The sequence below is a fragment of the Eleutherodactylus coqui genome, chromosome 2 (assembly GCF_035609145.1).
Source record: "Eleutherodactylus coqui strain aEleCoq1 chromosome 2, aEleCoq1.hap1, whole genome shotgun sequence".
NCBI classification, from domain to species: domain Eukaryota; kingdom Metazoa; phylum Chordata; class Amphibia; order Anura; family Eleutherodactylidae; genus Eleutherodactylus; species Eleutherodactylus coqui.
In genome coordinates, this window is record NC_089838.1 from 312,536,209 (window position 1) to 312,563,165 (window position 26,957).

At 46.4% G+C, this 26,957-nt stretch overlaps 1 protein-coding gene across 1 annotated transcript; it reads right to left on the bottom strand.

The window, feature by feature from the left end:
* Positions 1 to 4,687: 4,687 nt before the first annotated feature.
* Positions 4,688 to 26,049, bottom strand: CDC37 (cell division cycle 37, HSP90 cochaperone). Its single transcript, XM_066593576.1, has 9 exons — positions 25,917 to 26,049; positions 20,518 to 20,639; positions 19,027 to 19,302; positions 18,770 to 18,875; positions 16,322 to 16,437; positions 13,529 to 13,651; positions 12,217 to 12,399; positions 8,826 to 8,897; positions 4,688 to 5,401 (listed from the first exon to the last, which is right to left on the bottom strand). Exons 2-9 carry the CDS (start codon positions 20,617 to 20,619, stop codon positions 5,252 to 5,254), a joined length of 1,128 nt encoding a protein of 375 aa, XP_066449673.1. The 5' UTR covers positions 20,620 to 20,639; positions 25,917 to 26,049; the 3' UTR covers positions 4,688 to 5,251.
* Between the last annotated feature and the right edge of the window lie 908 nt (positions 26,050 to 26,957).

The following is a 26,957-nucleotide window of genomic DNA, read 5'->3' on the forward strand; positions in this document are numbered from 1 at the left end:
ATTGCGACGGTGTCTATTCTCCAGATCGTCGACTTTTTCCCGGAGCATTTCAGTTTCTGTCTGGCTTCTTTGTAGCGCGGTTTCTAGCGTTGCGATGGTCTGTTCTATGCTCTGGTTTTTTGTTTCTAGTTCTGTCAGCCTTTGGGTGTTATCTGTTATTTGTGACATTGCTGAGTTTATGGATTTGTGCAGCGCCTCAAGTCTGTTATCAAATAAGGGGAGAAGCATTTTTGAGACCTCTTGTGCCACTAGTGTCGCCTGCGTCATTTCTGCACTGTTCGTTGGTTGTTCGTTAGTTTGTATAGAAGAAGTGTCCATTGCTTCGTAGTCAGAGCTTGGTGAGACCGCAGCGCGTGGTGGAGTATTTTTTGAAGGGGATGCAGATTGATGCGCAGTCTTACTCTCCTTTTCCTTGATGTTTTTGACGGGTCTACTTTTTTGTTTTCCACCTGTGGTTGTTTTGTCTGTGTCTGACTGGCGCGTTGCTCGTGTTGGGGTGCCTGCACTTCTTTCGTTTAGATATTTGTCCATTTTTCTTTAATGACTTCTCGGTGTCGAGTGTTTTGTGCGAGTTTGTTGTATTAGAAGTTGTTTCCTGTTTCGGGTTGCTGGTGGTTTATTTTTTGTTGTGGATGTGGCTTTTTGTCCTAGATCTATTTGTTCATGTCTTTTTTGTTTAGTGTCTTTATGTCAGGTCCCGGCTTTTCCTTTGCTATTTCTGTCTTGTTTTTCTTCTTTCCCACTTTCCCAGTGTTTTTTGTCTTGTTTGGATATTGTTTGTGCTTAGGTGGGCTTCGGGTAGGTTTCGGGGGGAGGGCTATGTTTTCCTGTAGTTTTTTGTTTGTGTTCCCGGTTTTGAGACCCTTTCTTTTATGTCTGTTATGATGCTTGGGGTTTTCCCCTACTGTGGCTTCTATTCGGCTCCTCCCCCTGACTCTTATAATGGGCGGGGTTTGTTTCTGACGTCACGGCCTCAAATCTAGGCCGCGGCTTCAAGTGCCGCTAGGCCGCAACGTTCCGGCTGCTCCCCTGTAGGATCGCCGCTGCAGGGATGTCCCCTGGGCCGTTCGGAAGCCTCCCAGGGCTTCACTTCCCGTCTGGCGCTGGGTGGGGGCCTTGTCTGTTGGGGTGTGGGGTCGCGGCCTCTATCGCCGTCCGGCCTCTACCGCTGTCTGGCCCCGGCTCTCTGGCGGCCCCCCGATGTGTCACCTTACCCTCGGTGGGGCTCCCGTGCCTCTCAGCTGCTCCCCGAGGCTCTCACCCTCCTTGCGGCCCGGTCGGCGGTGGTCGCGGCTCACGCGGCCGGAAATCTAGGCCGCGGTCTCAGGTGCGGCCTATGTCGCGGCGCCACGAGTGCTCCCGGTGCGCCTCTGGCAGAAGTCGGCGGGTCCGCTCGCCCTTCCGGATACCCTCCAGGCAGGTAAGGTCCCGGTGGCTGTTGGGGTCGGGGTCGCGTTGTTCTTCCCGGTCGCGTCCCGCTCCTTCTCTCCTTTCCCCGCGGGTCGGATCGGGTGGTTCGCCGGGGGCTTTCCGAGTACCCCTCGGATGTGGGGGTCTTCCGCCAAGCAAGCAGGGGAGATGTCCGTCCCCCGCAGCTGCTTTTTTTGTGGGTCACCAGAGGGTCCCGGTGTCTCTGGGAGTTGTATCGCAGGAGCTCTGAGAGACACGTCCTGCTCCCTCTGTGTCCTGGGCGGAAGTCGGGCAAGTCTTTCTTAACATATGAAATAGAGGATTTCGAACACCCCCGCAGGTATGCCCTGAGGGTTTCCCAGAGCAGCATCGGGTTGGTGTCTGTGTTGACTTTCAGAAAACGATTAAGCCGGTCGGGGATACAATCTCCTGGATCAAAAAGACTCAGACAGAATGGGTGTATTCTCCAGCTGTGCCTAGCTTCTTGATTAGTTGATGACCCTAACTCAGCCCAGAGCAGGGAGTGGTCAGATAATACTCTGGGAAGGTATGTTACATTTGTCACTGTTGCATAGGTTCTAACATTACCAAAAATATAGTCTATACGGGATTAGGACCTACTCCCAGCGGAATAGCAGAACAGCCGAGTATCAGGGTCTCTGGTTCTATAAGCATTTTGCCAGCCAATCTCCCCCATATTCGAGTGCCATTTCTGATAGAAATCATCTTTGATCGTCCATGCATATTTGTGCAGATGGGTTGCAATAGAGGACCAAGACTCTATTCAAGAAGCTGGTGCCAAGTCAAAGTTGTTCCAGGGAAGACTGGAGAAAGCCCCAATGCACATGGTCGAAAGCCTTCTCAGCGTCAACAGAAAAAAGGCAGAATGGGTCATTCAGGGTCTTAGCTCTGTCTACAATGAGGAGGGTTTTGTTAGTGTTGTCACTCACCTCTCTTCCCTGTATGAAGCCCATCTGGTTATTGTGGATGATAGAGGCTAGAATGGGACTTAAGCTCTTTTCAAAAGGCCCTGGCAAATAGGTTAATAAGTGATATGGGTGGGTAGCTCGTACATAGTGATGGGTCTTTCCCAGGCTTCGGCAGCATGGTGATGTGAGCCACAAGGGATTGGTGTGGGAAAGGGGATGACTGCAACACTTTGTTAAATGCCGGTGTTAAGATTGGTGTGAGGCTCTCACTGAAAAGTTTAACCTGAGCGTGAACCTAACTGCACCTGCGGATTTGCCTCAGGTGGGAAAGTTTTAGTAACCTCACCAATTTCTTCTTCTGCAATGTCCTCATCAACGGAGACAGCAAGATCTTGAGGGATAGTGGGTAAAGCAGTCTCCTATATATAGGATTTTATGCGGGCACAAAGTGCATCCTGAAATTGGCCCTGCGGATTATGGTAATATTCACGAAACGTCTCAGATATTAGGTTCGGGTTACTTACTTTGTGCACAGATTTGTCATTGATGTGCGGGATAAAAGTGTGTCCCTTTCTGATATGCAAATAGGGAGCGACCACACTTCTTGACATGTTTATAGGAGTAGCATCTTAATTTATCACGAAGGCACAAATATTTTTGATCTAAAAGGCCTCGAAAGTTTGCTTAAGATTGATTGGGAGCCAGAGTTCTCGTGTGACGTCTCGAGGGCGTTAATGGTAGATAGAAGAGTGGATTTTAAGTGTCCTCTCTTTTCTAAGCTGTGTCCCATGTTTAAGGAGGACCCCTTTCAACACGCATTTGATTGCCTTCCATTGAACTGATAGAGGGGTCTGGTCTAAGGAATGTCCCATTCATTTAAATGGGATTCCGCAATGTAGTTTATATAGTTCAGATTTATTCCATGTGCATAAAAAAAGTGACATCACTTCCTAATGTAGATTTCCCACACTCATTGGGACCCAGTGAACACATCATGGGGGTCCGATGGGTGAGGGAGCCCCCTCATTCAGTGAGCGTTTTACATGTCATGGTCACACTGATTGTAGCATAGAAAGAGTTAAACAGCAGGGATCAGAGGTTTCTCCAGTCTCCGATAACAGCCTGGCACCTGCTTAAACAGCTGAGCACCCACTCTCCCTGGCACAGGAGACCCGTGCCAGGCTTCTGATGCAGCCGCCATTAAACACAGCGCAGAATAAAGCCCCTTAACCCCTTGAGTGGCACGCCCAGAAATTTTCCGGGACGAGCTCCACTGCTCATAGCAACATAGCCCGGAAGATTTCCGGGCTATGTATCACTATGGGAGCTGCAGAGCACAATGCCACAAGCTGTGACAGTGTGCTCTGCCTGCACAGACCCACAGAGAACAAAGCAAGGGCTTTGAAAAACCAGCAGAAGATATTGCCGGCATATCGGCAATGTCCTGCTTTGTTTACAGGTTGCCATAGAGACCATCGGCTTGTCAGAAGCAAGCCGACTCTGTGGCAGGGAGAGCTTGGTGCTTGGCTGTCAGAGAACAGCTAGGTACTAGCTCTTACAGCAGAGATCAGAGAAAACCTCCGATCTCTGCTGTGTTAACCCTTTACATGCTGCAGTCTATGTGACTGCAGCATGTAAAGGGCTGTCACTGCAGCATGTAAAGGGCTGTCACCATCGGACCCCCGGAATGTGATCAGGGGGTCCTGATGGGTCCCTGTGGAAGTCCCCTAAAGGGACAAAAAATTAAAATTAAAAAAAAAAAAAAAAGTTAAAAAATTATAAAAAAAAATAAAAACACTTGTCTCCCTTTACTTTGTAAAAAATCAAAAATACAAATCACACATGTGGTATCCATGCGTCGTAATGACCCAGAGAAGGAAGTTAATACATTATTTAACCCCTTAATGACATGGCCCCTTTTTTTCTTTTTTCCCCATTTCTTTTTTTCCTCCCCCGTTAAAAAAAAAAAAAAAAATCACAACTTGTCCCGCAAAAAACAAGCCCTCATATGGCCATGTCAATGGAAAAATGAAAAAGTTATGGCTCTTGAGACGCAACTGCAAAATTAGTTGAAATTCAATGATTAGACCATTTTAAAAAACCTGCCCTGGTGGGCACGACAGGGTGGTAGGAAACCCGCCACTCAAGGGGTTAATGGCCGCCATTAATAGGTGTATGGGTATTCCTTATGGGCTTAAAAGCTGCACACTCCCCACTGCCAATGGATAGAGTAACTTGCATTGATTAGCATCTTGATGGCCGCAAGTATTCCGGGTTCACAGAGAGCCCTCATAGTTAAATAAGTTACAAGGATGTCAGTCCACAGAAAAAAATACATTGTAATCATCTAGTGAAAAAAAAGGTAACTTTTATGTTCTTCTCAGTGCTGTAACATTAACATGGAAGCAGAACAAGCAAATGAATCACAGCCACACAGGACACAAGACTGCCGCTATCCCTGTATTGATATAGGCACGACACGCCAGCTGTAGGAATCCATCCCTAATCTGCACTAGAGGGATTCTATCTGTTCCTGGGAAGCCGTCTAACCCATTCAGCCCTGAGGGATAAAGCAGCCTCACAAATCCGTAGTCCTAGGTGGAGAAGAAGAAAACTAACAAAAACAACAGTGAACTATCCACCAGAGATCATGGAGCTTGGGGAGGAATACAGGGATCGGAGTTACATCCCTCGTTCCCAGTGTCACCAGTATGGATCATTGTTCCCCTTCTGTACTCTGCTTGCATCAGCCTTCTGTTTGGTTCCATCATTTAGAGGAAGGTCAATAGCATTGGCTGCACCTCTTAAGGGTTAAAAAAAATAGGTAAAAGTCCCGCAGAAGAGATCCTGCTAATTCTATTGCACGACGTTGGGAGCCGCTTTGGAGACGCCATCTTTCCATGAGCAGAGCCTTAACATGCCGCACTGTGCTCGGTGGACTCATTTTTGGCCTCTTCGTAGACTGGTTCTGTGTCTGCGCCCTCCAGGTCAGGACCGTCTCCTTTGGCATTTGGGACCCACAGCCCGGAGTCGATGCACTGTTTCATATAAAACCTAGCTTCCTATGGGATGAAAAAAACAAAAGGAGAAAATTGGTGATGGACATAACCCAATAGCGTCACATTCACAGGGCTCGGACTGCAGGGGTCAATGAGTAGAACTCATAGCATTGAGTGCCACCTAGTGGTGAACACAAGTGCAACAAACTACTTGAGTGATTTTCTCCATGGACTTCTATGAACCCCTTAAAGGGGTTGTCCCACGTCGAAACGGGGTTTTCTTTTTTTCAATAGCCCCCCCGTTCGGCGCGAGACAAACACGATGCAGGGCTTAAAAAAAAAAAAAAAAAAGGGTAGTACTTACCCGAATCCCCGCGCTCCGGTGACTTCTTACTTACCTTGTGAAAATGGCCGCCGGGATCTTCACCCTCGGTGGACCGCAGGTCTTCTGTGCGGTCCATTGCCGATTCCAGCCTCCTGATTGGCTGGAATCGGCACACGGGGCGGAGCTACGAGGAGCCGCTCTCTGGCACGAGCGGCCCCATTCAGAAGGGAGAAGACCGGACTGCGCAAGCGCGTCTAATCGGGCGATTAGACGCTGAAGATTAGACGGCACCATGGAGACGAGGACGCTAGCAACGGAACAGGTAAGTGAATAACTTCTGTATGGCTCATAATTAATGCACAATGTACATTACAAAGTGCATTAATATGGCCATACAGAAGTGTATAACCCCACTTTGTTTCGCGGGACAACCCCTTTAAGGACCAGACACTTTTTAGCGATTTTACCCATGCGGTGGTTTTAGTGTCCTATTTTTTTCCCTTTAGCTACCAATATTATTTTTGCTGTGTTTTTTTTCCGTGACATATGACTTTTTTTTCCATCACGTTTTTCCCCCGTTTTTAGTTTTATTGGGGGTAAAAAGCTAATAAAGAAGATATAACATTCATAGTTGCTTTTTTTAAAAATTAGTTTATTTATGCTAATAAAGTACAGAAATGGGTTCTTCATTTTGCTTTGGATGTTTTGATATATAACATGTATGGTTTTGCATTACAGGGCATATATGGCGATGGTTTTGGTTGGAATCGGCTTTGGGTCATTCTCTTTTTTATGTATATATTTTTATTTTATTCTGTAATTTTTTTTATTTATTAAAATTTTTTTTTTTACCATTTATGATCCCTATTACGTCATATAAGACCTGAATAGGGGACATTCACAGGGTCTTTTTTTTTATTACACACTTTTCCACTGTAGCTGGAACATCCATAGGAACCCCAGTTACAGGGAAAAACATGCCCCTGTAGTGACAATGGTCACTAATAGAGCTGATCAGGGTCTGCTAGGACCCTGAAGCTCTGCTATGCCAGGGGGTTTCCGGCAGTCATGTGATTAAGCGCTATATCACGGAAAGGAGAAGGCAGAAATGGTTAAAAAAATGCTTCTCCCTTCTCCTCCGGGCCCTCATCTGTGACTAAGGCCTCTCTCACACAGGTGTTTTTCAACGCTGCATTTACAGCAATGTTGGCATGCATAGCCAAGGAAGCTGGAAACTTTGTTTCAGACTTGCTGGCACGGCAACCTTCGTTTAACGCTATAAAAACGCAGTACAAAGTTGTGCCTCGTTTTCAGCAGTGCTGAAACCGCTGCCCATTCATCTCAATGGGAGACGCGGGGCTGAAAACGGCCAAGAATAGAACATACAACGCTTTCAAAATGCAGCGTTTTCAGCCTTGTGTGAGCAGCCCCATTGAAATGAATGGGAGCCTAGTACAGCGTTTTCAGCACTGCTTTACAAAAACGCCCCGTGTGAGGGAGGCCCAATAGCCGACAACCCGAGCTGCTCCTGATGGATTGCAGCAACATAGGCTTTAATACTGCGCCATATTTCTGCTATCAGGCAGGATTAAATCCCAGGACCAAGTGCCGTGAATTTACAGTGCTTGGTCCTTAAGCGGTCAATGCAGCAAAAGTTTAAAGGGGTATTCCCATCTCAGCAGCAGAGGGAATAACTTGTTGATCAGTGGTATGCCCAACAGATTCCAAGATTTGAGGCTGGGCGGATCCCAAAGTTCTGGACGCAGAAGTTGCACATGCGTAACTCCGCTCCATGAAAAACCGCGCCGCAGTTGCATTTCCGCACTGCGGCTGTGCAGAAAAAATCCGTCCTGTGAGAACAGCTTTTTGCCCAAACACATTTGTGCTGCATTGCACTGCAAACGCAGCGGTTTTGCCACAGTGCGGCTATGCAACGGGGACCACAACATGCGATGCTTTGATCGCTTCTGCAGTATGATATAATGCCATAGCATTACATCATACTGCGATCGGGCAGGCATTCTATCAAGCCACCCCAAGGGCATGGCTTGACAGGCTTACTACCAAGACAGCCCTGGGACCTTTCAGAAGGTCCCCGGCTGCCATGACACTTGCACGCTCCCGTGATCTCATCAAAATTGTTAGTGGTATTTAAAAGAATTAACAACCGCAAATCAGCTGCGCAGCCGATTGCAGCTATTGCTGCCGGGTGTCAGCTGTAATAAAACAACCTGCACCCATGATGGATGAAGAGAGATGGCAGCGCGATCTCTCTTCATACATACCCCGACCCTGCAGGACATAACTGTACGTCCTATAGCGGGAAGGGGTTAAAGAGATCTGGGAGGTTCCTGTCTGTACGGGAGGCGGTATATCACTGGTACAGTCATGGGCGCATGGAAAACGGATAACCGGGAAGTTTTCTTATGTTTTTCGTTACCTTTCAAAAGTAGCAAAAAACATATCGATGGGGTTAATTATGTGAGTGTTGCCTCCATCTTGTACAAGCGCTCACTTGTATAAAGTCATAGAGACTCGCACTACAACTTTGATTTGGTTTCCTAAGGGCGCCTTCACACTGGTGTGAAAATTGTGCGAGATTTGTGCATTGCAAGACGCACAAATATGAAACCCATTTTTTCGAATAGGTTCATTCACAAGAACGATGTTTTCCTGAATGGCACCGAGCTGCGATGCGGGAAACACATTGCAACATGTTCTATCTTTCTGCGACATCGCCCATTGTTTTCAATTGGGCCACCAGCAACAGTCCCCGCTGGGCCAATCGAAAGCAATGGGAGAATATCCCAATCCTCTGCTGTGGCTGCCGCGGCGGGGATTCCTGCAATCCCACAGTGATGCCAGCTTGTTTTCACACGATAACACCTCGCATCCACGGGACTTTCGCATGAATGGCGAGGGTGATATCGGGCTGCAATTCACGGCCCACTATTGCCCTCGCCAGTGTGAAGCAGGGAATAAAATGGGGGTTAAAAGTTTTTCTAAAGTTTCCTCAAACCTGTAAAAAAAAAACAAAAAAAAAAAACACAATCCCCTAAAACAGAACCTGCAAGTTATGAGACCCAACAAAGCAGCTCAGTTTCAGTCCGTCCGCTCATTATCCTCATTCTAAAGGCACAATAACCCACTTTACCGACTTACATTAGCTTCCATTTTGCTAATCGTGTCCTGCAGCATCTGAATGTCTTTCGTATCAAAGCATTTCTGTAACTCCTATAGAAAGGGAGGGAAAAAAAAGAGAAAACGTTACAAACCAGCAGCATGAAGTTATTATGTTCTCCTTATGATTTTGTGGGTCAAATCTAAATTTCAGACTATATTGGAATTTGACTTTGGTCTCAAAAAAACCCTTTAAAAACTTGGGAGTTCTTCTATCGTTTCAGGTCATTCCGGCTGTTGTAGGTCAATTCATGTATGAATATATCAGCTTTACTTTTGCACTATTCTTTTTGAATCACCTTCTATAATTATAATTATATATATATATATATATATATATATATATATATATATATATACACACATACACATATATATACACACATACACAGTATATTCACTGCTCTCATTAGGTGTATTCACCATTACACCCTTGGGCTGCTCCCAGAGTAACCTGTGGGTGAATCATGGAGCAGAGAGCTCACGCTCCGGCATATGAAATAACCAACGCATCAAGCATGACCCAACTTCATCAAACATAGAACAAGCCAGTTAAAGCGCTCGACTGACTGCTGTCACAGCGTGCCAACTGAAGACGGGCACATTGGCTTTCTATTTTTGCTACCTTCAGCTGGTGAGCAGTGCCAGTCCTCAGACAAGTGCTTCTGCTGGCTCGTTCTAGCGGTCGGTGGGGGTCTCAGCAGCCGGACCCCAGTGATCAGAAGTTTCGACATCTCAAAACTAATTTAGAAAGAGCAAACGGAGAAGTAATTTTTAATGAAAATTAATAACTTCCTTATATGACGCTTGCAGTCTCTGGATCCGCTTCACTGCTGCACAATTGGACATTGCCACATTTGTGATCTGCCTCCAACCCCGCTTTTGAAAGAAGCAAGCACACCCCGTCCCAGTAATGATGAATGCCCGAGCGTGCGCTCCAGAGATGCAACGATGAACACGCAGGGTATATTTTTCACGCTCCAGAGATGCAATAATGAATACGCCCATTTACTCCTGACATAAGTTACCTGGATGGCAGTCCAAAAACAACTATACAACCTAAAGCTTCTATGTACTAACGATACATTAACCACTCCATAAAAGGAGCAGTAACCATGGAAACCAAGCAAAGAAAAAAATATAGACATTAATAGCAGAATCATTTTTTATTTTTTATCCCATTTTGTCCCAAATCTGAATTTCCTAATTTGACACATATAATAAAGAAACGATCTATACTCGTAGGAGTCCCCGGCCTCTAATGCTAGTGATGGTTATCCTGAAAGTTGCGGTAGGGGGGGTGATGGGATTAGGCTGCACATCCAAGGAGCCTGGCCATTTTCTGGGAAGGAATCTAGTTTCCAGAGAAGTACAGACCGCTCATTTTATTTCCTCATTCCTTTGCAGGAAGTGCATGCAAATGTTGTTTGCCCATGGCGGGGATTCTGCACACGAGCCCAGAACGGTTCTTGTACCCAGGACGGGCCGTGCTCCTGTAAGACGGCACACTCACCTGGCTGCCGGATCTCTGCGTTGTCTCGTTCCTCTGTTATTCCTCCTTGAACTGCATTAATAAGTTGATAACTGGGTGTTGCTGTTGTCCCTGTCAGCAGGGTGTCCCCCGCGTTCAAGCTCAGGCCAGGACCCATTTTTGCGTTGGCCGCATGCAGCGGAAAAAGTCACGCCGACACTAGCTGCATTAAAGGGGTTGTCCCGCGGCAGCAAGTGGGGTTATACACTTCTGTATGGCCATATTAATGCACTTTGTAATATACATCATGCATTAAATATGAGCCATACAGAAGTTATTCACTTACCTGCTCCGTTGCTGGCGTCCTCGTCTCCATGGTGCCGTCTAATTTCAGCGTCTAATCGCCCGATTAGACGCGCTTGCGCAGTCCGGTCTTCTCCCTGGTGAATGGGGCCGCTCGTGCCGGAGAGCTGGTCCGATTGCAGCTGCCGATTGCAGCCCATCAGGAGGCTGGAATCGGCAATGGACCGCACAGAGCCCATGGTGCACCATGGGAGAAGACCCGCGGTGCATCGTGGGTGAAGATCCCGGCGGCCATCTTGCTAAGGTAAGGAAGAAGTCGCCGCAGCGCGGGGATTCGGGTAAGTACTAAACGTTTTTTTTTTTTTAAACACATGCATTGGGTTTGTCTCGCGCCGAACGGGGGGCCTATTGAAAAAAAAAAAAAACGTTTCGGCGCGGGACAACCCCTTTAAGGCTGGCATTTTTTTAAATTGATTTGTCAAAGGTTGCGCTATTTTGCAGGTAAACAGCAGTTCCATTGGGAAAAAAAAAAAAAAAAAATCTATCTATCTATCTATCTCTCATTCTGGGCACAGCCGCTGTGTACTCGCAAAAATTGTGCAGCTATTATGAATATGAAAACCATGACAAACACAATGCGCCCGATATCTGCATAGTTATGGCCACCGCAACACGGGTCTATACCCTTACACTGAGTATGGACACAGCCAACTGACAAGGGTAACAGTAACAAGAGGTTATCAATTTGTTTACTCAATTCCAGGAGGAACAACAGAGGAACGATACGAGGCAGAGTTAAAAAAATGCTCCAGAATTTTTATTTCATAGGGCATTTTAATAAAATAGATGTCAGAAGACGTGGAACGCCTTATTTAATCAATATATGGTGAACGTTCAATTTTCTAATGTCATTTTTTTTCAGTGCCGTACTATTTTCAAGATCTCCGCTTGCTGTTAGTAACTAGAATCACGGGTTCTCAAATTCAGAGTCTGTAATGACCTAGATCAGCAGGACATGGTCAGGGCAGGTTTTCAAAGCATCACAGCTCCCTTATAAATATGAATGCGACAAAGTTGCAATACCGAGTGTCGCTGTTTTTGAAAAAGCAGGACCTTTATCTTCCTAATCTCACACAATTCAATTAACCCTTTCCTGGTCAATGACCTATCTTAAGGGCGATTTCACTTTCCTGTTAAATTCAGGTAGTAGGAAAGGAGAATGCCAGTGGCCGAATATCTCCTTCTCAGGACAGAACCGAACAGCAGCGCATGGCCCCCACTGACTATAATGGAGTCTGTTCGGTTTCCGCTCATCTGCCCGGCTTTTAGACAGAAGAAAAAGCACAGCTTGAAGTGTTTTTTCTTCCGTTATTTTGAGATGGGTCTGCGGCAGAGGTTCCAACGCAGATGTTAAACTGGCCTTATACATCTAGCTGTTAAAAGTCTCTCACTCAGGCCAGATAGCGGCTAGAGCTGTGATCTGGGTCTTGTTTTGGAGCCCTGTATTGATCAAAACAGCAGCGAATCTTCCTCCACATCCACCTTTCTGTCACACTTATTGCTAGGCTACCATTATGGGATGTGTGGGTGTTGACTTACAGGTGGAAGACCCTCGTAAACCTCCACAGGATCCAGCCCTCCGGGTCCCAGTCTCTTCTTCTTCTCCTCTTCTTCATATTCTTTCAATGCCTTTTCTATTCGGACTTTTGCTCGTTCTCGAACTCTTTCCTTGAAAGCTTCCAACTCGTCAGTGAAGGCGTCCACATATTGCTGGTCAGCGGTCTGCAGGACATTAGCAGAAGTCAGTACTATATTGTCTGTACCATATAATGGGCATGGATGACGGAATACTGGACTATATATCAGGCCAACCTCTCTTTATACGCTCTGTTAGTGCACATGAAAGTCTAAGAGGGAGTGTGTGTGTGTGTGGGGGGGGGGGGGGGGGGGGGGGGGCGCCTCTTCTCTGGTCACCCAATCTTCATTTACTTCCATTCTTATATTTTGGGCCCTTTTAGGGGGCGTATGCAAGTTGTGCCAGAGATTGTCGGATGCTACTTGCATTTGACAATACACGGGCCTACATCCATCTGTGTGCTAGCAGTGAACGTCGCATGTCTGATTCTGCTCTATGATACAGACCAAAGAAGGACATGCCCCAATTCATTTTCACACGGGCCATCGGCTCATGTGGAAGGAAGGCTGTGTGAATACCCTAATTGGATAAAATGGGTCTGTGTGCTGCTGTGCTTGAGATACTAGGGCACAACTGGCATCAGATAACGCCCATGTTCTTGTGCTCATTCGTGATATAGACAGAAAGAAGGACATGCCATGAGTTTTTCATGTGAACCATGGGTCTGTGTGAACCCCCCCCCCCCCCAAAACATGCATGTATGTGTATAGCTTTGTAGACAATAATGGGGCCGTGTGCAGTTCGTGTTGCAGGGTAGTGGTGGGTCAACTTAAAATCAACAAGCCATCCATGGACACAGGGTGTTCCAAAAGGATCCCCACCCTTTGTAGTGGCAGTCTACATTGGCTAGTAGAAGAGCATACTGAATAGTGAACCCCACAGCAATTACATCCATATGTCTCTAAAGTACAAACTGGATAACTCTTTTAAAAGGGTGTGTCTAGCTTTGAACTGATGACCTATACTCAGGACAGGTCATCAACAATTGAGTGTCAGTCGTCCACAGCTCCATACACTTTGCAGTGGCCTGGATTGGTATTGCAGGCACTGTTCCCACTGCAATACCAACCCCAGCTGCTGCAAAATACAATGGACTCTTGCCGATCCAGTATTGATGCCCCATTCTGATAGATCATCAATAGCTTAAAGCTCGACAACCCCTTTAAATAAATTAGCACAGAGAAGCCCTCTACCCTCCTGTCATTAATTACTAACCTTTATCCTGTTAAAGAACTGGCGGAAGCATGCTCTGGGATCAACCTTCAGGCTCTTGGCCAGCTCCAGAATAAACTGCATGACGATCGTCTGGTGGGCGACTTGTTCCATAAGGGCGTGCTTCTGCGGTAAGCAAACACAAGGGGTTATCTCAGAGGCAAACAAGTCTCCATTGATTTACATACGGAATGTTTACTTAATAGGTAACACAACACATATAATGATTTCACTATATCTTGCCCCTCTTACACTGAACGAGATTCTTCGTACGAGTAAATGGACTGGTGACGTCACCCGCTCGAGCAGCGAGTTTAGCCTGCACGATTCTAGTTGAGAATGGCGCAGATCTCGTTCACTAATCGTTCAGCATTTCATATTCCTATGTGAACGATCAGTGATTAAACTACATAAGTGCCCGAGCCGGCGCCGATTTTTATGCCGGCTGAAAATGGACAAACGCAAAAAATAAACGTTGTCAGCGGCACATCTCCCTGTGTAACTCGCGATTGCCAACGTGCGTATTCCATGCTGATGCGAGGCATTTTTTATTCCAAACCGCATCGCATCAATTCTTTGAAATTGTGATCCTCAGGCGCACGTTTTATACGCAAATGATCGCAAGTGTTTCCCATTGATTTCAGTGGAAAACACTGCACGCCAGGCGAGGTCTTTTAACCCCTTAATGACACGGCCTATTTTGGCGTTGAGGACCAAGCGATTTTTTGGTATTTTTCCATCTCCATTTTTCAAAAGCCATAACTTTTTTATTTTTCCGTCGGCGCGGCCGTATAAGGGCTTGTTTTTTGCGTGGCGAGCTGTAGTTTTTATCGGTGCCACTTTTGGGTACATAGACAATATTGTAAATTTTTTTTTTATGATAACAGGGAGAGAAAACGCATCAATTCTGCCATAGATTTCTTTTTCTTTTTTTTACAGCGTTAATCATGCAGCATAAATGACCCAGTAAATTTTTTCTGCGGGTCGGTACGGTAACAACGATACCAAAATTGTTATATTTTTTTTTAGGTTTTTACACTTTTTTGCAATAAAACCCCCCTTTTTTTGGAAATCTTTTTTTTTTCTCTATAGCTGCATTCAAAGTCCTGTAACTTTTTTATTTTTCTATGTACGGAGCTCTATAAGGGCTTATTTTTTGTGAGACGAGCTGTAGTTTTTATTGGTACCATTTTGGGGAATGTACGGCTTTTTTGATCACTTTTATTGCATTTTTTTGTGAGGCAAAATGCTAAAAATTAGCATTTTGCCTGTTTTTTAGCGTTTTTTTTAACGCTTTTTGTCGTACAAAATAAAAAGCGTGTTCAACTTTTTGTACACGTCGTTACGGACGCGTCAATACCCAATATGTGGGGTTTTCATTTTTTTTGCTAATATTAGAAAAAGCATAAAAAAGGGTTTTTTTAATATATTTTTTTACGTTTTTCTTTTTTTTTTTTTTTTTTTTTTTACACTATTCGAGTCCCTCTGAGGGACTTGGAGCACTATGCCTATTATCGCTGTCATAAGGCATGGCAGAGCTACTGCTCTGCCATGCCTTATCGCTTGTACAGCGATTATAGGCACAGGCAATACAGGACGCCAGTGTCTGGCGTCCTGTTGCCATGGTGACAGGCCGGGCTCTCGTGAGGACATCGCGATAGCCGGCCGGAGACACAGAGGGAGCGTGATCCCTCTGTGAACTCTTTCCCTGCCGCGATCTACTTAGATCGCGGCAGGGAAGGGGTTAACAGCGGGACGCCGGCTGTGACTGACAGCCGGCTCCCGCTGCGGGATATCGCGGGATCATATGTGATCCTGCGCTATCCCCAGGACGTACCGGTACGTCCTGAAGCGGGAAGGGGTTAAGGTCCAATTGAAAACAATGGGCAAGGCATTCCCAGGGAAGGCCAAAAGGTAGGACATGCTGCGATTTGTATCCTCGCAGCCCCACTGTGAGGCAGTGGGGAAAAAAAATGCTTATGTGAATAAATCCATTCAAAAGAATGGTGTTCATATTTGTTCAGGTTTTGTGCGCCTCGCAACACCTGAGATTCTCACCTGTGTGAATGTAGCCTTATGTGTAGAGCACCTTCATATTGTTATTTATAGGCTGTGTTTAGTATTGCAGCTCAGACCCATGCATGTGAATGGGACTGAGCTGCAATACCAAATGGGGCCACAAGGGTAAAAGTTTCTATTAAAAAGGCCTCATGTCCACGGGCGGATTTAATTTGCAGGACCTGCGCGAAAGATCTGCAGATCAAGCCGCCCATAGGGAAACGTGTGTCCGCACTTCAACTTTATTTTCCAGATTCTGCAAGCGGAAAACAAATCGCAGCATGCTCCATTTTAGTGCGGATAGCATCCATTGAAGTCAGTGGAAGCAGTCTGATCCACGGCCCATCCATTGACATTGCGGTCGGGCCGTGGATTCTGTGATAAAGCAAGAGTTTAAAAGAAAAAAAAAAAGACTGTACGGCACTTCCGCTCACATCCGCAGTACAGAAAAGAGAAGGGACCTGTTATTTGTATAGTGCAGTGCTTTCAGGTAGTTTTTTTTATTACCTCCCAGCAAGCTGGGTGCTCATTTTACCGACCTCGGAAGGATGGAAGGACGAGTCAACCTTGAGCCAGCTACCTGAACCATGCGGGGATTGAACAACCTTCAGGTCGTGAGTGAGAGCTTAGGACTGCATACTGCTGCCGTAACATTCTGCCTGTGAACAGTCGTACTCCCAGGATCTGCTGCAGGCTATAGGGACGGGATGAACTGAATAGTCCAATACATGTTCTCACCTCTTCTACTTCCAGGTCAATACACCAGATGACCAGGTAGTTGGCGGTCTCCTCGCACACCAGGTGAGGGTTATCAGACAGGTACTTCTGGCTGTCGTCCCAGCGGTGTAGCATCCCTTATAGGAGAGAGAGGAGATAACATTACGGATGGGACAGCTGCCACAGCAAAAAAACTAACCCAGCCGAAGTCCGGTCCCAGGCCACGAGGCGCAGCCACCCACACACATACTGTAAATAGACGGTGTAAAGCTCCCCTGTAACTCCGCGTACTATGGATGTCATTACTATCAGGAAAGAGCATTTCCACGCTAGACCCATTCATACAGGGCTGACCCTGCACATCAGTAGCGCCATTCTGTAATTGATACATTACTTTATGCTGCATATTACATCTATGTACAGGTATATAGTTTACCAGAAGGGGGCGCAAAATTATACTTGTGATGAAAGCTGCAACGTCTGCTGCAATAACCCCAGCCGATGCAGACGGGGAGCTCGTAGGTGGTTTTTTGTGAAATCGGTTGTGGCTTGTCCAATGAGATTTCACAAAACACAGCAATGTGAATTCACCTTCATGCTTCTCACAGCTGGGGGGCTGCTACCATCGCATCCAGTCTACACAATCCTTATATTATGCAGGATTCAGGCATGAATGGGTTTTTTTTTCCTTTGAGGGTTCATAAGGCTTTAATTAATAGTATCTGTATAATTATTATATATGGCGCTGCACTTTGAGACAACTTAGATAGCAAATGTGATAAACTAGCAAAAGTGCTGATCACTTTATTTTACCTAAAATGATGCTTTTGTGCTGAAAATCCCCTCTGAAGGGCGGGCTATTAGGGGTCTCCTTTCCTACTAGTTTGAGAAGGTCTTTTAGGAACTGCGTATTACGCGGACAATATTCGCCCGTGTGAGTGCGCCCTAAGGCCTCATTCCCAGGGGCATTAATATGCCACATAATACGCAGTAAATAAGACCCATTGATTTCAGTGGGGTTACTTATGTGTAGGCACGCTGCACACAAGTTTTAGTTGCATGGAAAAAACCCCCAAAAAACGCAGCATGTCCTATTTCAGTTCATATTGAGCATCAAAGTAGTCGATTCATGTGAATGGGACTGTGCAAATACACATAATACATGCATAGCCTTTCTTGCACATGTAATTAAGCATCAATCACAGGTGCAATAAAAAAAATTAAAAAAAATTTGCAACAAGCTAGGCCAAAATACAAAAAGAATAGGCGAGTTCTGGTCGATGAGTAGGCTGTGTTCATGGACCGAAATACACTTACACCTAAGTGAATGAGCTCAAAGACTTTTATTGTCTTTTAGAAACGGTGACCAAAAAAAAAAACAAAAAAAACTTAGATATAAATTTATTTATTTTATTTTTTTTAAACTGCATTTACTGTGTAGAAAAAAAATGGTGCCATTTTAATTATTTGGACTTTTACAGACTCATCATACTTTATTTTTTCGTGTGACGACTGAGAAAAGTATTTTTTTTTTATTTTATATTTTTACATTTACTTTTTTTTTTTTTCAAATTAAAACTTTATTAAAGGGGTTGTCCCGCGCCGAAACGGGTTTTTTTTTTTTTCAACCCCCCCCCCCGTTCGGCGCGAGACAACCCCGATGCAGGGAGGTAAAGAAAGCTCACCGGAGCGCTTACCTGAATCCCCGCGCTCCGGTGACTTCTCTACTCACCGCTGAAGATGGCCTCTTCCTCCGTGGACCGCAGCTCTTCTGTGCGGTCCACTGCCGATTCCAGCCTCCTGATTGGCTGGAATCGGCACGTGACGGGGCGGAGCTACACGGAGCTACACGGAGCCCCATAGAAGACTGCAGAAGACCCGGACTGCGCAAGCGCGGCTAATTTGGCCATCGGAGGGCGAAAATTAGTCGGCACCATGGAGACGAGGACGCCAGCAACGGAACAGGTAAGTATAAAACTTTTTATAACTTCTGCATGGCTCATAATTAATGCACAATGTACATTACAAAGTGCATTATTATGGCCATGCAGAAGTGTACAGACCCACTTGCTGCCTCGGGACAACCCCTTTAAACCTGATTTGTCACTTCCACTAGCGATTGTCTGATTACATGTACGATATGCTGCAATTCTTCTGTAATCGAGTAAACTGTACTTTTACAACCTATAAAACCCTGCAACACACCAGGCGTAATAAGACGACCCGCAGACTACCATGGTAGTTAAACGCCACATCGATATCACTCTGTTGGCGACACAGGGGCAGCCCCCTCTGACAGGGGCATATATGAGGTTATCGGCTAGCTATCAAATACAGCTGACAGCAGCTATATATGGAGCACGCTCAGCTCATGACCCTGCTCCATCCGCCAACACCAGGCGTACGCCATATGTGTTGGTAAGGAGTTAGCGATATAATTTGTATTTTTCCTATAGTTGTGTCACTAACCAAAATGTTTTAGCGCCTTGAGATTCTTTTCTACAAAGGTCTTGTGCTTTTGTTCCTTTTGCTCCTCCGTCTCCTCCTTCGTGTCTGCTTTTACGTTGAAAACACTCTGGAAAAAGCAATCAAACAGTTCTGAGTACGGTCAGCGACCAACGGGTACAAAGATATTAACACAGACATCAAAGAAGGTTCCACTTCCCTCCCCGACAGCACGTCAGACTAAGCAGCCCACCAGGAGTCGCTATCACCACCGCTCATACCTTGCTGAACCCCTCCTTGCTGAGGGTGTCCACGTTCCACGGCACGGTCTTCTCTTTCTTCTTGAGGTCATCTTCTTTCTTCTGCCACTTTTTCTCCTCTTTCTTCAGCTGATCCAATTCCTTTTTCAGCTTCTCAGGGTCTCCCTTCTCACGATCCTGAACATCAAGATCTTTCAGCTTCTTCTGACAATCCGCAAGTTTCTTTTTACAGTCATTCGCCCCTTTCTCAAGTTCTTCTTTCTCTTTCTCAAACTGCTCCATCCTTTCAACACGGGCCTGTGCCAGGCAGGAGGAGATAAAGCAGGATCAATCAAATCAGTAAATACACCCATATGCTGAAAACTCGTAAAGACCGATGCCTTCTCACAGCTGAGCGGTTGCTATAATTGCATCCACAGCAATTAGGAACCTGATGATATATGTAGGTTTGCCATCAAGAAAATTTAAAGGGGTTTTCTAGATCTTAAATATTAATGACCAAGTCACAAAATAGGTCATCCATAGCTGATCGGTATTGCAGTCAGAGCCCCCCGTACATTTCAATGGAAGTTGTACCTACAACATCGCTGAGGTCCTGGATGGCAAACCCCACTGATCAGCTCTTAAATAGCTAGCCTGCTAACAGAAGGCCCAGTTTGGTATTGCGGATCTCTCCTAATAAAGTTGTTACGCATGGGTCTCAAGTCTCAAACCACCCTCCAATAGATCTTACTCAAGAGAGCGCTCTGGGACCCCACCGGTGTTAAGAGAAACTACTCAAGCCCCCACCTTAGCATTTTTATAAAAAATAAACACAGTATAAGTTTAATTTCTTCTGTTTCTTAGGAATCATGTGTCTTAGTAGTAACACACCTTAAGTTGTTAACATATGTTAATCATTATAAACTAAGCCAATCATTGAGTTCATATGACTTTAGGGGTATGCATTTCTATTGCTACTTCATTTGGAGTATATATGTACCATGATATTATTAATAAATCAGAAGCATACCGACGTCGATTCAAGCCTTGTGTCAGTGTCCGTGACTCTGCATGCATGTACTTCTCAATAACCAATTTGGAGCAGTACAGTGAAGTCAGAGGGATATCAATTTTCTCATAACAAAATGAACAAGAAAAAGCTGCAATACCAAACTGAGCCACTGCTGAATGAACAGTGCAAGTAGCTTTCCGGCCAGAAAGAGGTCCTGAACGATGGACCTCTGCTGATCTGCTATTGATGATCTATCCTAATGATAAGTCATCAATAGTGTTTGAATACACCCTGAAAGGGGTTTTCTGGACACAGAAAATTTGGTGCAGATTTTCCTCAGATGAAAATCCACACCAAAATCCACCAATAGGTATGGACTTGAACGGATTTGGATGTGGACCCGCAGCAGACTTCACCCCCAAAATTGAAACCGTGAAATTTGCTGCAGCAAAATAATGCAACAATGTGTATCTGCACCTTAATCCGCCACATATGAATGCACGCCATTACGTTCTTACCTGGTGTCGCCATCGGAACAAACTAGCTGTATCGATGTTGGGATGAGTGTCGTCTTCATCATCAGACACTTCAATATGATCCCACACACTGTAATCCACCATCTTGCTGATTACTGAGGTATCTAAAAGGGGAGACAAACAGAATAAGTCACAAAACAAATACATGGTTTCCCACCCAGGGGGGGGCTTCAGAACAGGACTATAAGGCACCGAAAAACAGAAGCCCCCCATCTGTAAAATGGGCCGAGAGTAGACCATGTGGCTGCTTCAAGACAACTCTCTGCAATGGTGCTGCGGTACGCGCTCACGCCAAGAGCGGCCTGTGTGTCGCACATTGTGTGCAGCGCCCCTTGCTGGGCCTTTTAAGAACTACGTTCTCCGCTGGAAAGAGAACCGTATGATCTTATGAATGTTCCCGCTTTGCCTGACAATGCCAAGTATACGGGAGCTGGATTAGGATTAATCCCCATCTTGTAAAATGATGGCATATTACTAGCACTGACTTCAGTGACCCCCACCGATTTGGAGAATGAAGAGGCTGCAGTATTCTCTAGAGGCACAGCGACACCCCCAGTCACGTGGCTGTGCAGGGAACTGCAGCCAGCCCTATTTATTTGAATGGAATGCAGCAGGAAATAGCAATGCTAAATTAGTGCTGTAGCCCAATATTCTATAAATCGGTGGGGTCCCAGAAGTTAATATGGCCTCACCTTGTAAGATAGGAGTACCCCTTTGAAAAGGTATGTTTACACGTAGTGGAAACACCACGGAATTTTCACAGCGGAACATTCTGCTTAAAATTCCGCATCTAATCCAGAGTCAAAATCCAAACCATGGGTGCAGATTTTGACTTAAAATCAGCTGCGCTTCCGCAGTCAAGGAGAAGATCTCACTCCCTCTCACCGCCGAAGACTTCAAGCTCTCAGCACTTCATGCACCGGGCACCCGGCGGCATCTAGTGAGCGCAGTGCTGCTTGTTGCTTCTTTATCATCTGACCAGTGGCTTCTATTTTTTTTTTTCAAAAACTCCTGCTTTCCCATGGAATCCGTGGCCCGTCCACAATTCAATTGCAGATGGGCCATGGATCGGACGGCTTCCATTAACTTCAAACGGAAGCTGTCCGTGCGAAAACCGTACTGAAATGAAGCATGCTGCAATTTATTTCCAGACCAAAAAAGTCCGCAAATCAAATCTGCATGCTTTAATTCATGTGCGGACGCCCATGCGGCTTGATTTGCGGATCTTCTGCACGGGTGACCCACACGGATTCTAGAAATCAGATCCGCCCGTGGACATTGGGTCTTAAGCCGGGCCCACAAGACCGCTTGGTAATATACAGAGTTTTAACGTGGAGCTGCGCATCACTGTTTGTGATCACATACGCCTGCGCAGGATAGCGAACCTCACGCACCGGCTTCATGGTTTCTTCTTTTTTTTTTTTAACTTTCACTCCATTGTCTCTGAGAAACGTTGGGTACAAACGCAGCACATATGCAGCGCGATTAGGTATGTACAGCGTTTTCGTATGTACCCACAGAGAACAGGGCTGTACGAAACTTTGAGGCACTTTGTAGATACATGTTATAATCTCAATGATATCCTCCATGTGACACTCAATGTATTGCTGTATTTGAGGCATGAAATTCTTACATGTTCAAAAATTTTATAAAAACTATTGATTTAAAAAAAAAAAAGTTCTGCAGACTTCACAGCTGGAATCTCCCAGCATTAGAGATGAGCGAACGTACTCGGATAAGCACTACTCGTCCGAGTAATGTGCTTTATCCGAGTACCTCTCCGCTCATCCTGAAAGATTCGGGACGCGCTGCGGAGCGGGGAGCTGCAGGGGAGAGCGGGGAGGAACGGAGGGGAGATCTTTCTCTCCTTCTCTCCCGCCCGCTCTGCCCCGCTCCCCGCTGCGACTCACCTGTCAGCAGCGGAGCGCCCCGAATCTTTCAGGACGAGCGGGGAGGTACTCGGATAAAGCACATTACTCGGACGAATAGTGCCTATCCGAGTACGTTCGCTCATCTCTACCCAGCATCCCTTGCTGGTTCAGTGTGTCTGCTATGGTTGTGTTTTCATGAAGGTCGTCTTTACATCAGAAACTCCATTCAGGAGTTCAGCTGAGTGTTACTGGCTTTTAAAAGGAATCGGTCACTAGGTTTAACCCTTCATGCAACAGTATCAGAAAGCTGGTTCACCCGACAACTGGGCAGTATAACAGGCCCAATCATCCGTTGACGAGCCAGCAAACGCTTGCTCATCAGATTTTCATGCTTGCATAAACAAGCTGATCGGTAGGCTGGCTGTACATCTTCCCATATGAATAGGGAGATGTACAACCAGCCTCCGCTGAAGAGCTATCCCATCAGCGACTCTTCTTCCCCATAAGCCAATTATTGACTCATTCATAATTAAAAAAAAAAAAAAAAAAAAGTGAATTGAGTTCCAATCAACATGCATGCTGATTGGTGCTTGTTACATCGGGCCAAGAAGTCATCCCACGTAAAACAAGCATTACTCATGAATAACCCTTGATTACAATCTGTGTAATCACCATTGGCGAAGTTCAGTCGTTGCAATAAAAACCATTCCTGGCACTGGCTGCGGCACTGATCATGAACTCATTGCAGCCAAGATCAAATCAAACATTGAGCGATCACTTCGCACTCCGAGCGGGGTATACAGAAGACAAGCAGAGCCGCTAGTCTTCTACATCCAGTTGTTTTCTGCTCGGAGCGCCTGGCTGTTATACAGCTGAGCGCTCCGAGCGGGGTATGCAGAACACAGCGTTATGAATACCCCGGCTGTCCACGGAGCGCTCAGCTTATATACAGCTGTGCGCTCCGTGCGGGGTAATGAGAACATGTCCCGCTGTGAATTCTTGATGAGGCTCATTGTTGTCTTTCAGCATGCTGAAAGACAACGATTAGCGACTGTTTAACGAAAAATGTACGATGTCAGTGCAGTTATACACAACGATTATCGCTCAAGCGACGGCTTTTGAGTGATAATCGTTGTGTCTAAATTGGCCTTTATCCGTCCTGCAGTTCCATCTCAGGCCAATATTTAATGATGAGAGTTGTGGTGATTAGATGGACGGTCTTGTCATCGGAGGCCCTAAAATTGGTTCCCCCTTGGCCTATAAGAGGCTCTCGGAGGCCCTTTGTGTGTAGTGACCTCTTCTTCCGCTTGTGTAGAGTTTGTTGACCACTAGACGCCTCTACGACGCAGAGAAGAGATTTCACCCCATTACCAGAGTCTGAGAGGGGCGCATTATTGGGATGTGAGAAGCTGGATGCTCGTATCGATGAATTGTCCTCCACCGGCCGTTCTGACCAGACTGTTAGGAGGTGTTGGGACCGGTGGATGTGTGAGGGCACACAAGGTGACCGGGCTCAGGACGCCCCCTACAGACCACCAGTAGAGAGGAGCGTCTGACCAGACTGTTAGGGGGTGTTGGGACCAGTGGATGTGTGAGGGCACACAAGGTGACCAGCTTAGAACCCCTGACAGACCACCAGTAGAGGGGAGCGTCTGATCGTCCAACAAGCACCAGCAGCTCCAACTGTCTCATTGTCCGCCATCGTTACACCCAGGTCTCTGTCTGAACCATTTCCTGGAATTTGGCTGAAGGACATTTGGTCTCTCGGCTCCCATTACATCCACGGCCTTTGACACCCACTGTTTGCAGTGGGATCATAAAAGATAAAACTGGAGGCTATGGAGTGGAAGCGAGTTGTCTTCAGCGATGATTCCAGGATTAGTTTGAGCACGGCGGTGTTCGTGTCTGGAGACCACGGGGTGAGCACCTCAATCCTGTCTTGTCTGTAGAGCAGCACACTGCCCCCTGCTGGTCTGGGGGGGGGGGGGGGGGGGGGCATTGCATACGACAGTCGGTCCCCCCTAGTAGTGGTACGAGGGACAACAACAGCTCAGAGATATGTTTAGGACATCCTGCAGCCACATGTGTTCCTCTCATGGCGGCTTCCAGCAGGATAATGCTCGGCCGCACACACAAGGGGGTCACAGGAAGCCCCCATAACATTGTCACACTTCCGTGGCTGCCCGGGCGCCAGATTTATCACCAATAGGACATGTATGGGACCATCTGGGACGCCAACTTCCACAAGCTACGAGTTTCCACAGTCTAGAGGTTCAGTTACAGCAAATGTGGAGCGATATGCCACAGGATACCATGCAGAACCTGTATGCCTCCATGCCAGCCCATATCACATCTTGTATCTAAGCTAGAGGCAGTACAACAGGGTACTAGAGCCTCCATGCCCGCCCATATCACATCTTGTATCTAAGCTAGAGGCGTTACAACAGGGTACTAGAGCCTCCATGCCAGCCCATATCACATCTTGTATCTAAGCTAGAGGCAGTACAACAGGGTACTAGAGCCTCCATGCCAGCCCATATCACATCTTGTATCTAAGCTAGAGGCGGTACAACAGGGTACTAGAGCCTACATACCCCCTGCATCACATCTTGTATCCAAGCTAGAGGCGGTACAACAGGGTACTAGAGCCTCCATGCCCGCTCATATCACATCTTGTATCTAAGCTAGAGGCGGTACAACAGGGTACTAGAGCCTCCATGCCAGCCCATATCACATCTTGTATCTAAGCTAGAGGCGGTACAAGAGGGTACTAGAGCCTCCATGCCAGCCCATATCACATCTTGTATCTAAGCTAGAGGCGGTACAACAGGGTACTAGAGCCTACATACCCCCTGCATCACATCTTGTATCCAAGCTAGAGGCGACCCAACAGGGTACTAGAGCCTCCATGCCCGCCCATATCACACCTTGTATCCAAGCTAGAGGCGGTACAGCAGGGTACTAGAGCCTCCATGCCCGCCCATATCACATCTTGTATCTAAGCTAGAGGCGGTACAACAGGGTACTAGAGCCTACATACCCCCTGCATCACATCTTGTATCCAAGCTAGAGGCGGTACAACAGGGTACTAGAGCCTCCCTACATGGGGTCAGTCCTCCACGATAAATTCTCCTTTTGCTCTGATATTGTAATCACTCATAACAACCTGTCAATCACACAGAGAAAGTTCCATACGTTTCTGACAACTTTTTTGTGGGGGGAAGTGGGGGGGGGGGGGGGTTGGTTGGTTGGTTCTGACAATGAGTGTATAAACAGTTGCACTAACTCCAAGCATGACATGCATGAGCTCAGGAGAACAACAATGCCAAGCATGCCATACTCAGTGCTGAGTTATAATTTTGGAGCAGACTTGTAAGCAGTGCCGGTATAATTGCAGTAGTTTATAGTGTCCATGTAAATGCTACTGCACTGTAATACATGTGTTATATTCCCAGCCCTCCTACTACTATATAGTGCATCCTATTACATTATATCACTAGAGGCCCCTACCTGGACTCTGCAGGAGGCTGCCGGGATCGCTCTCCTTCTGGAAGGCTCTGGCACACTATCCACCCACTGCCCTCACTCTGACGTCACTTCCCCGGCCTCAATCCGGTCAGCCGCCCTTTTCCTGACGTCACAGACTGGTCCTCCAATCATCTTCGCGGGTAGATCAGAAGACTCCGCCTCCAGTCAGCCTTGTTTTCCTTCCCGTCGCACGTCGCGTCTAGATTGTGCTAAGATGACGCAATACGCCGCCCTGCTCTGATTGGAAGCAGAATTGAGAAGGCGTGGCCTGTGAGGATTATGGAATGAACGGCGGTGGGGCTCAGAGCCAGGAGGCGGGAAGTTGTAAGTGGGCGTGGTTAGCGGCTCCGTGTGTTGTGAGGGGAGCGAAGGGCGGGAAGAGCTGTGAGGAAGAAGGTGTGAGGCGTTTCTAGACTGTTCTACCGCGCTGTAGAAGCTGCCCGGGATTACAGGCTGGAGGAGCGGCGGGCAGCTTCATAGCAAGAGGGACAATACATTCCTGGAAAGTTATGGCAGATGTGAGGTATTTTACATATTAACCCCTGAATGGCTGTCAGTATGCCTTATTATGGCTGTCACTAATGAGCTGACTGACAGGCTGTAACTGCCAGGAGTGCAGAAACCTGGCTGCTTAACCCCTTCTATGCCACAACCTAAATGGGAAGGGGTTCCTTCTGTTACCTGTCCACATCACATGGCTTCCTATGGCAGGCCTCCGAGTGTGTCATGTAACTCAGCCTCTCACCTCCGGCAGGGTCTAATAGGCCGACCACAGACATTGTAGACTGCACTACCTGTGAGTACTGCGGTGTATTATCCTACCCATCCAGCAGCCAATTTCATCAGGAAAAAAGTTCAGTAAAGTTTAAATTAAAAAATCCAGTATTTTTTCCTCACAAAAACCCTTTTTAAACTAATAAAATACTTATAAAAAGGTATTACCGCGTGCGTAACGACCCAAACACTGAAGATATGATGTTTATCGCATGCGGTGAACACCAGAAGGGACTTCATAAAGTAACG

What these genes read in the sequence shown, in the direction of transcription:
- CDC37 (XM_066593576.1), bottom strand. Translation starts at nt 20,619, where the DNA reads ATGGTGGATTACAGTGTGTGGGATCATATTGAAGTGTCTGATGATGAA. An exon ending in TTGACCTGGAAGTAGAAGAG is followed by an intron (nt 13,652 to 16,321) that starts GTGAGAACATGT and finishes TGCTTACCGCAG; the next exon opens with AAGCACGCCCTTATGGAACA. An exon ending in TTAGCAAAATGGAAGCTAAT is followed by an intron (nt 5,402 to 8,825) that starts GTAAGTCGGTAA and finishes TTCATCCCATAG; the next exon opens with GAAGCTAGGTTTTATATGAA.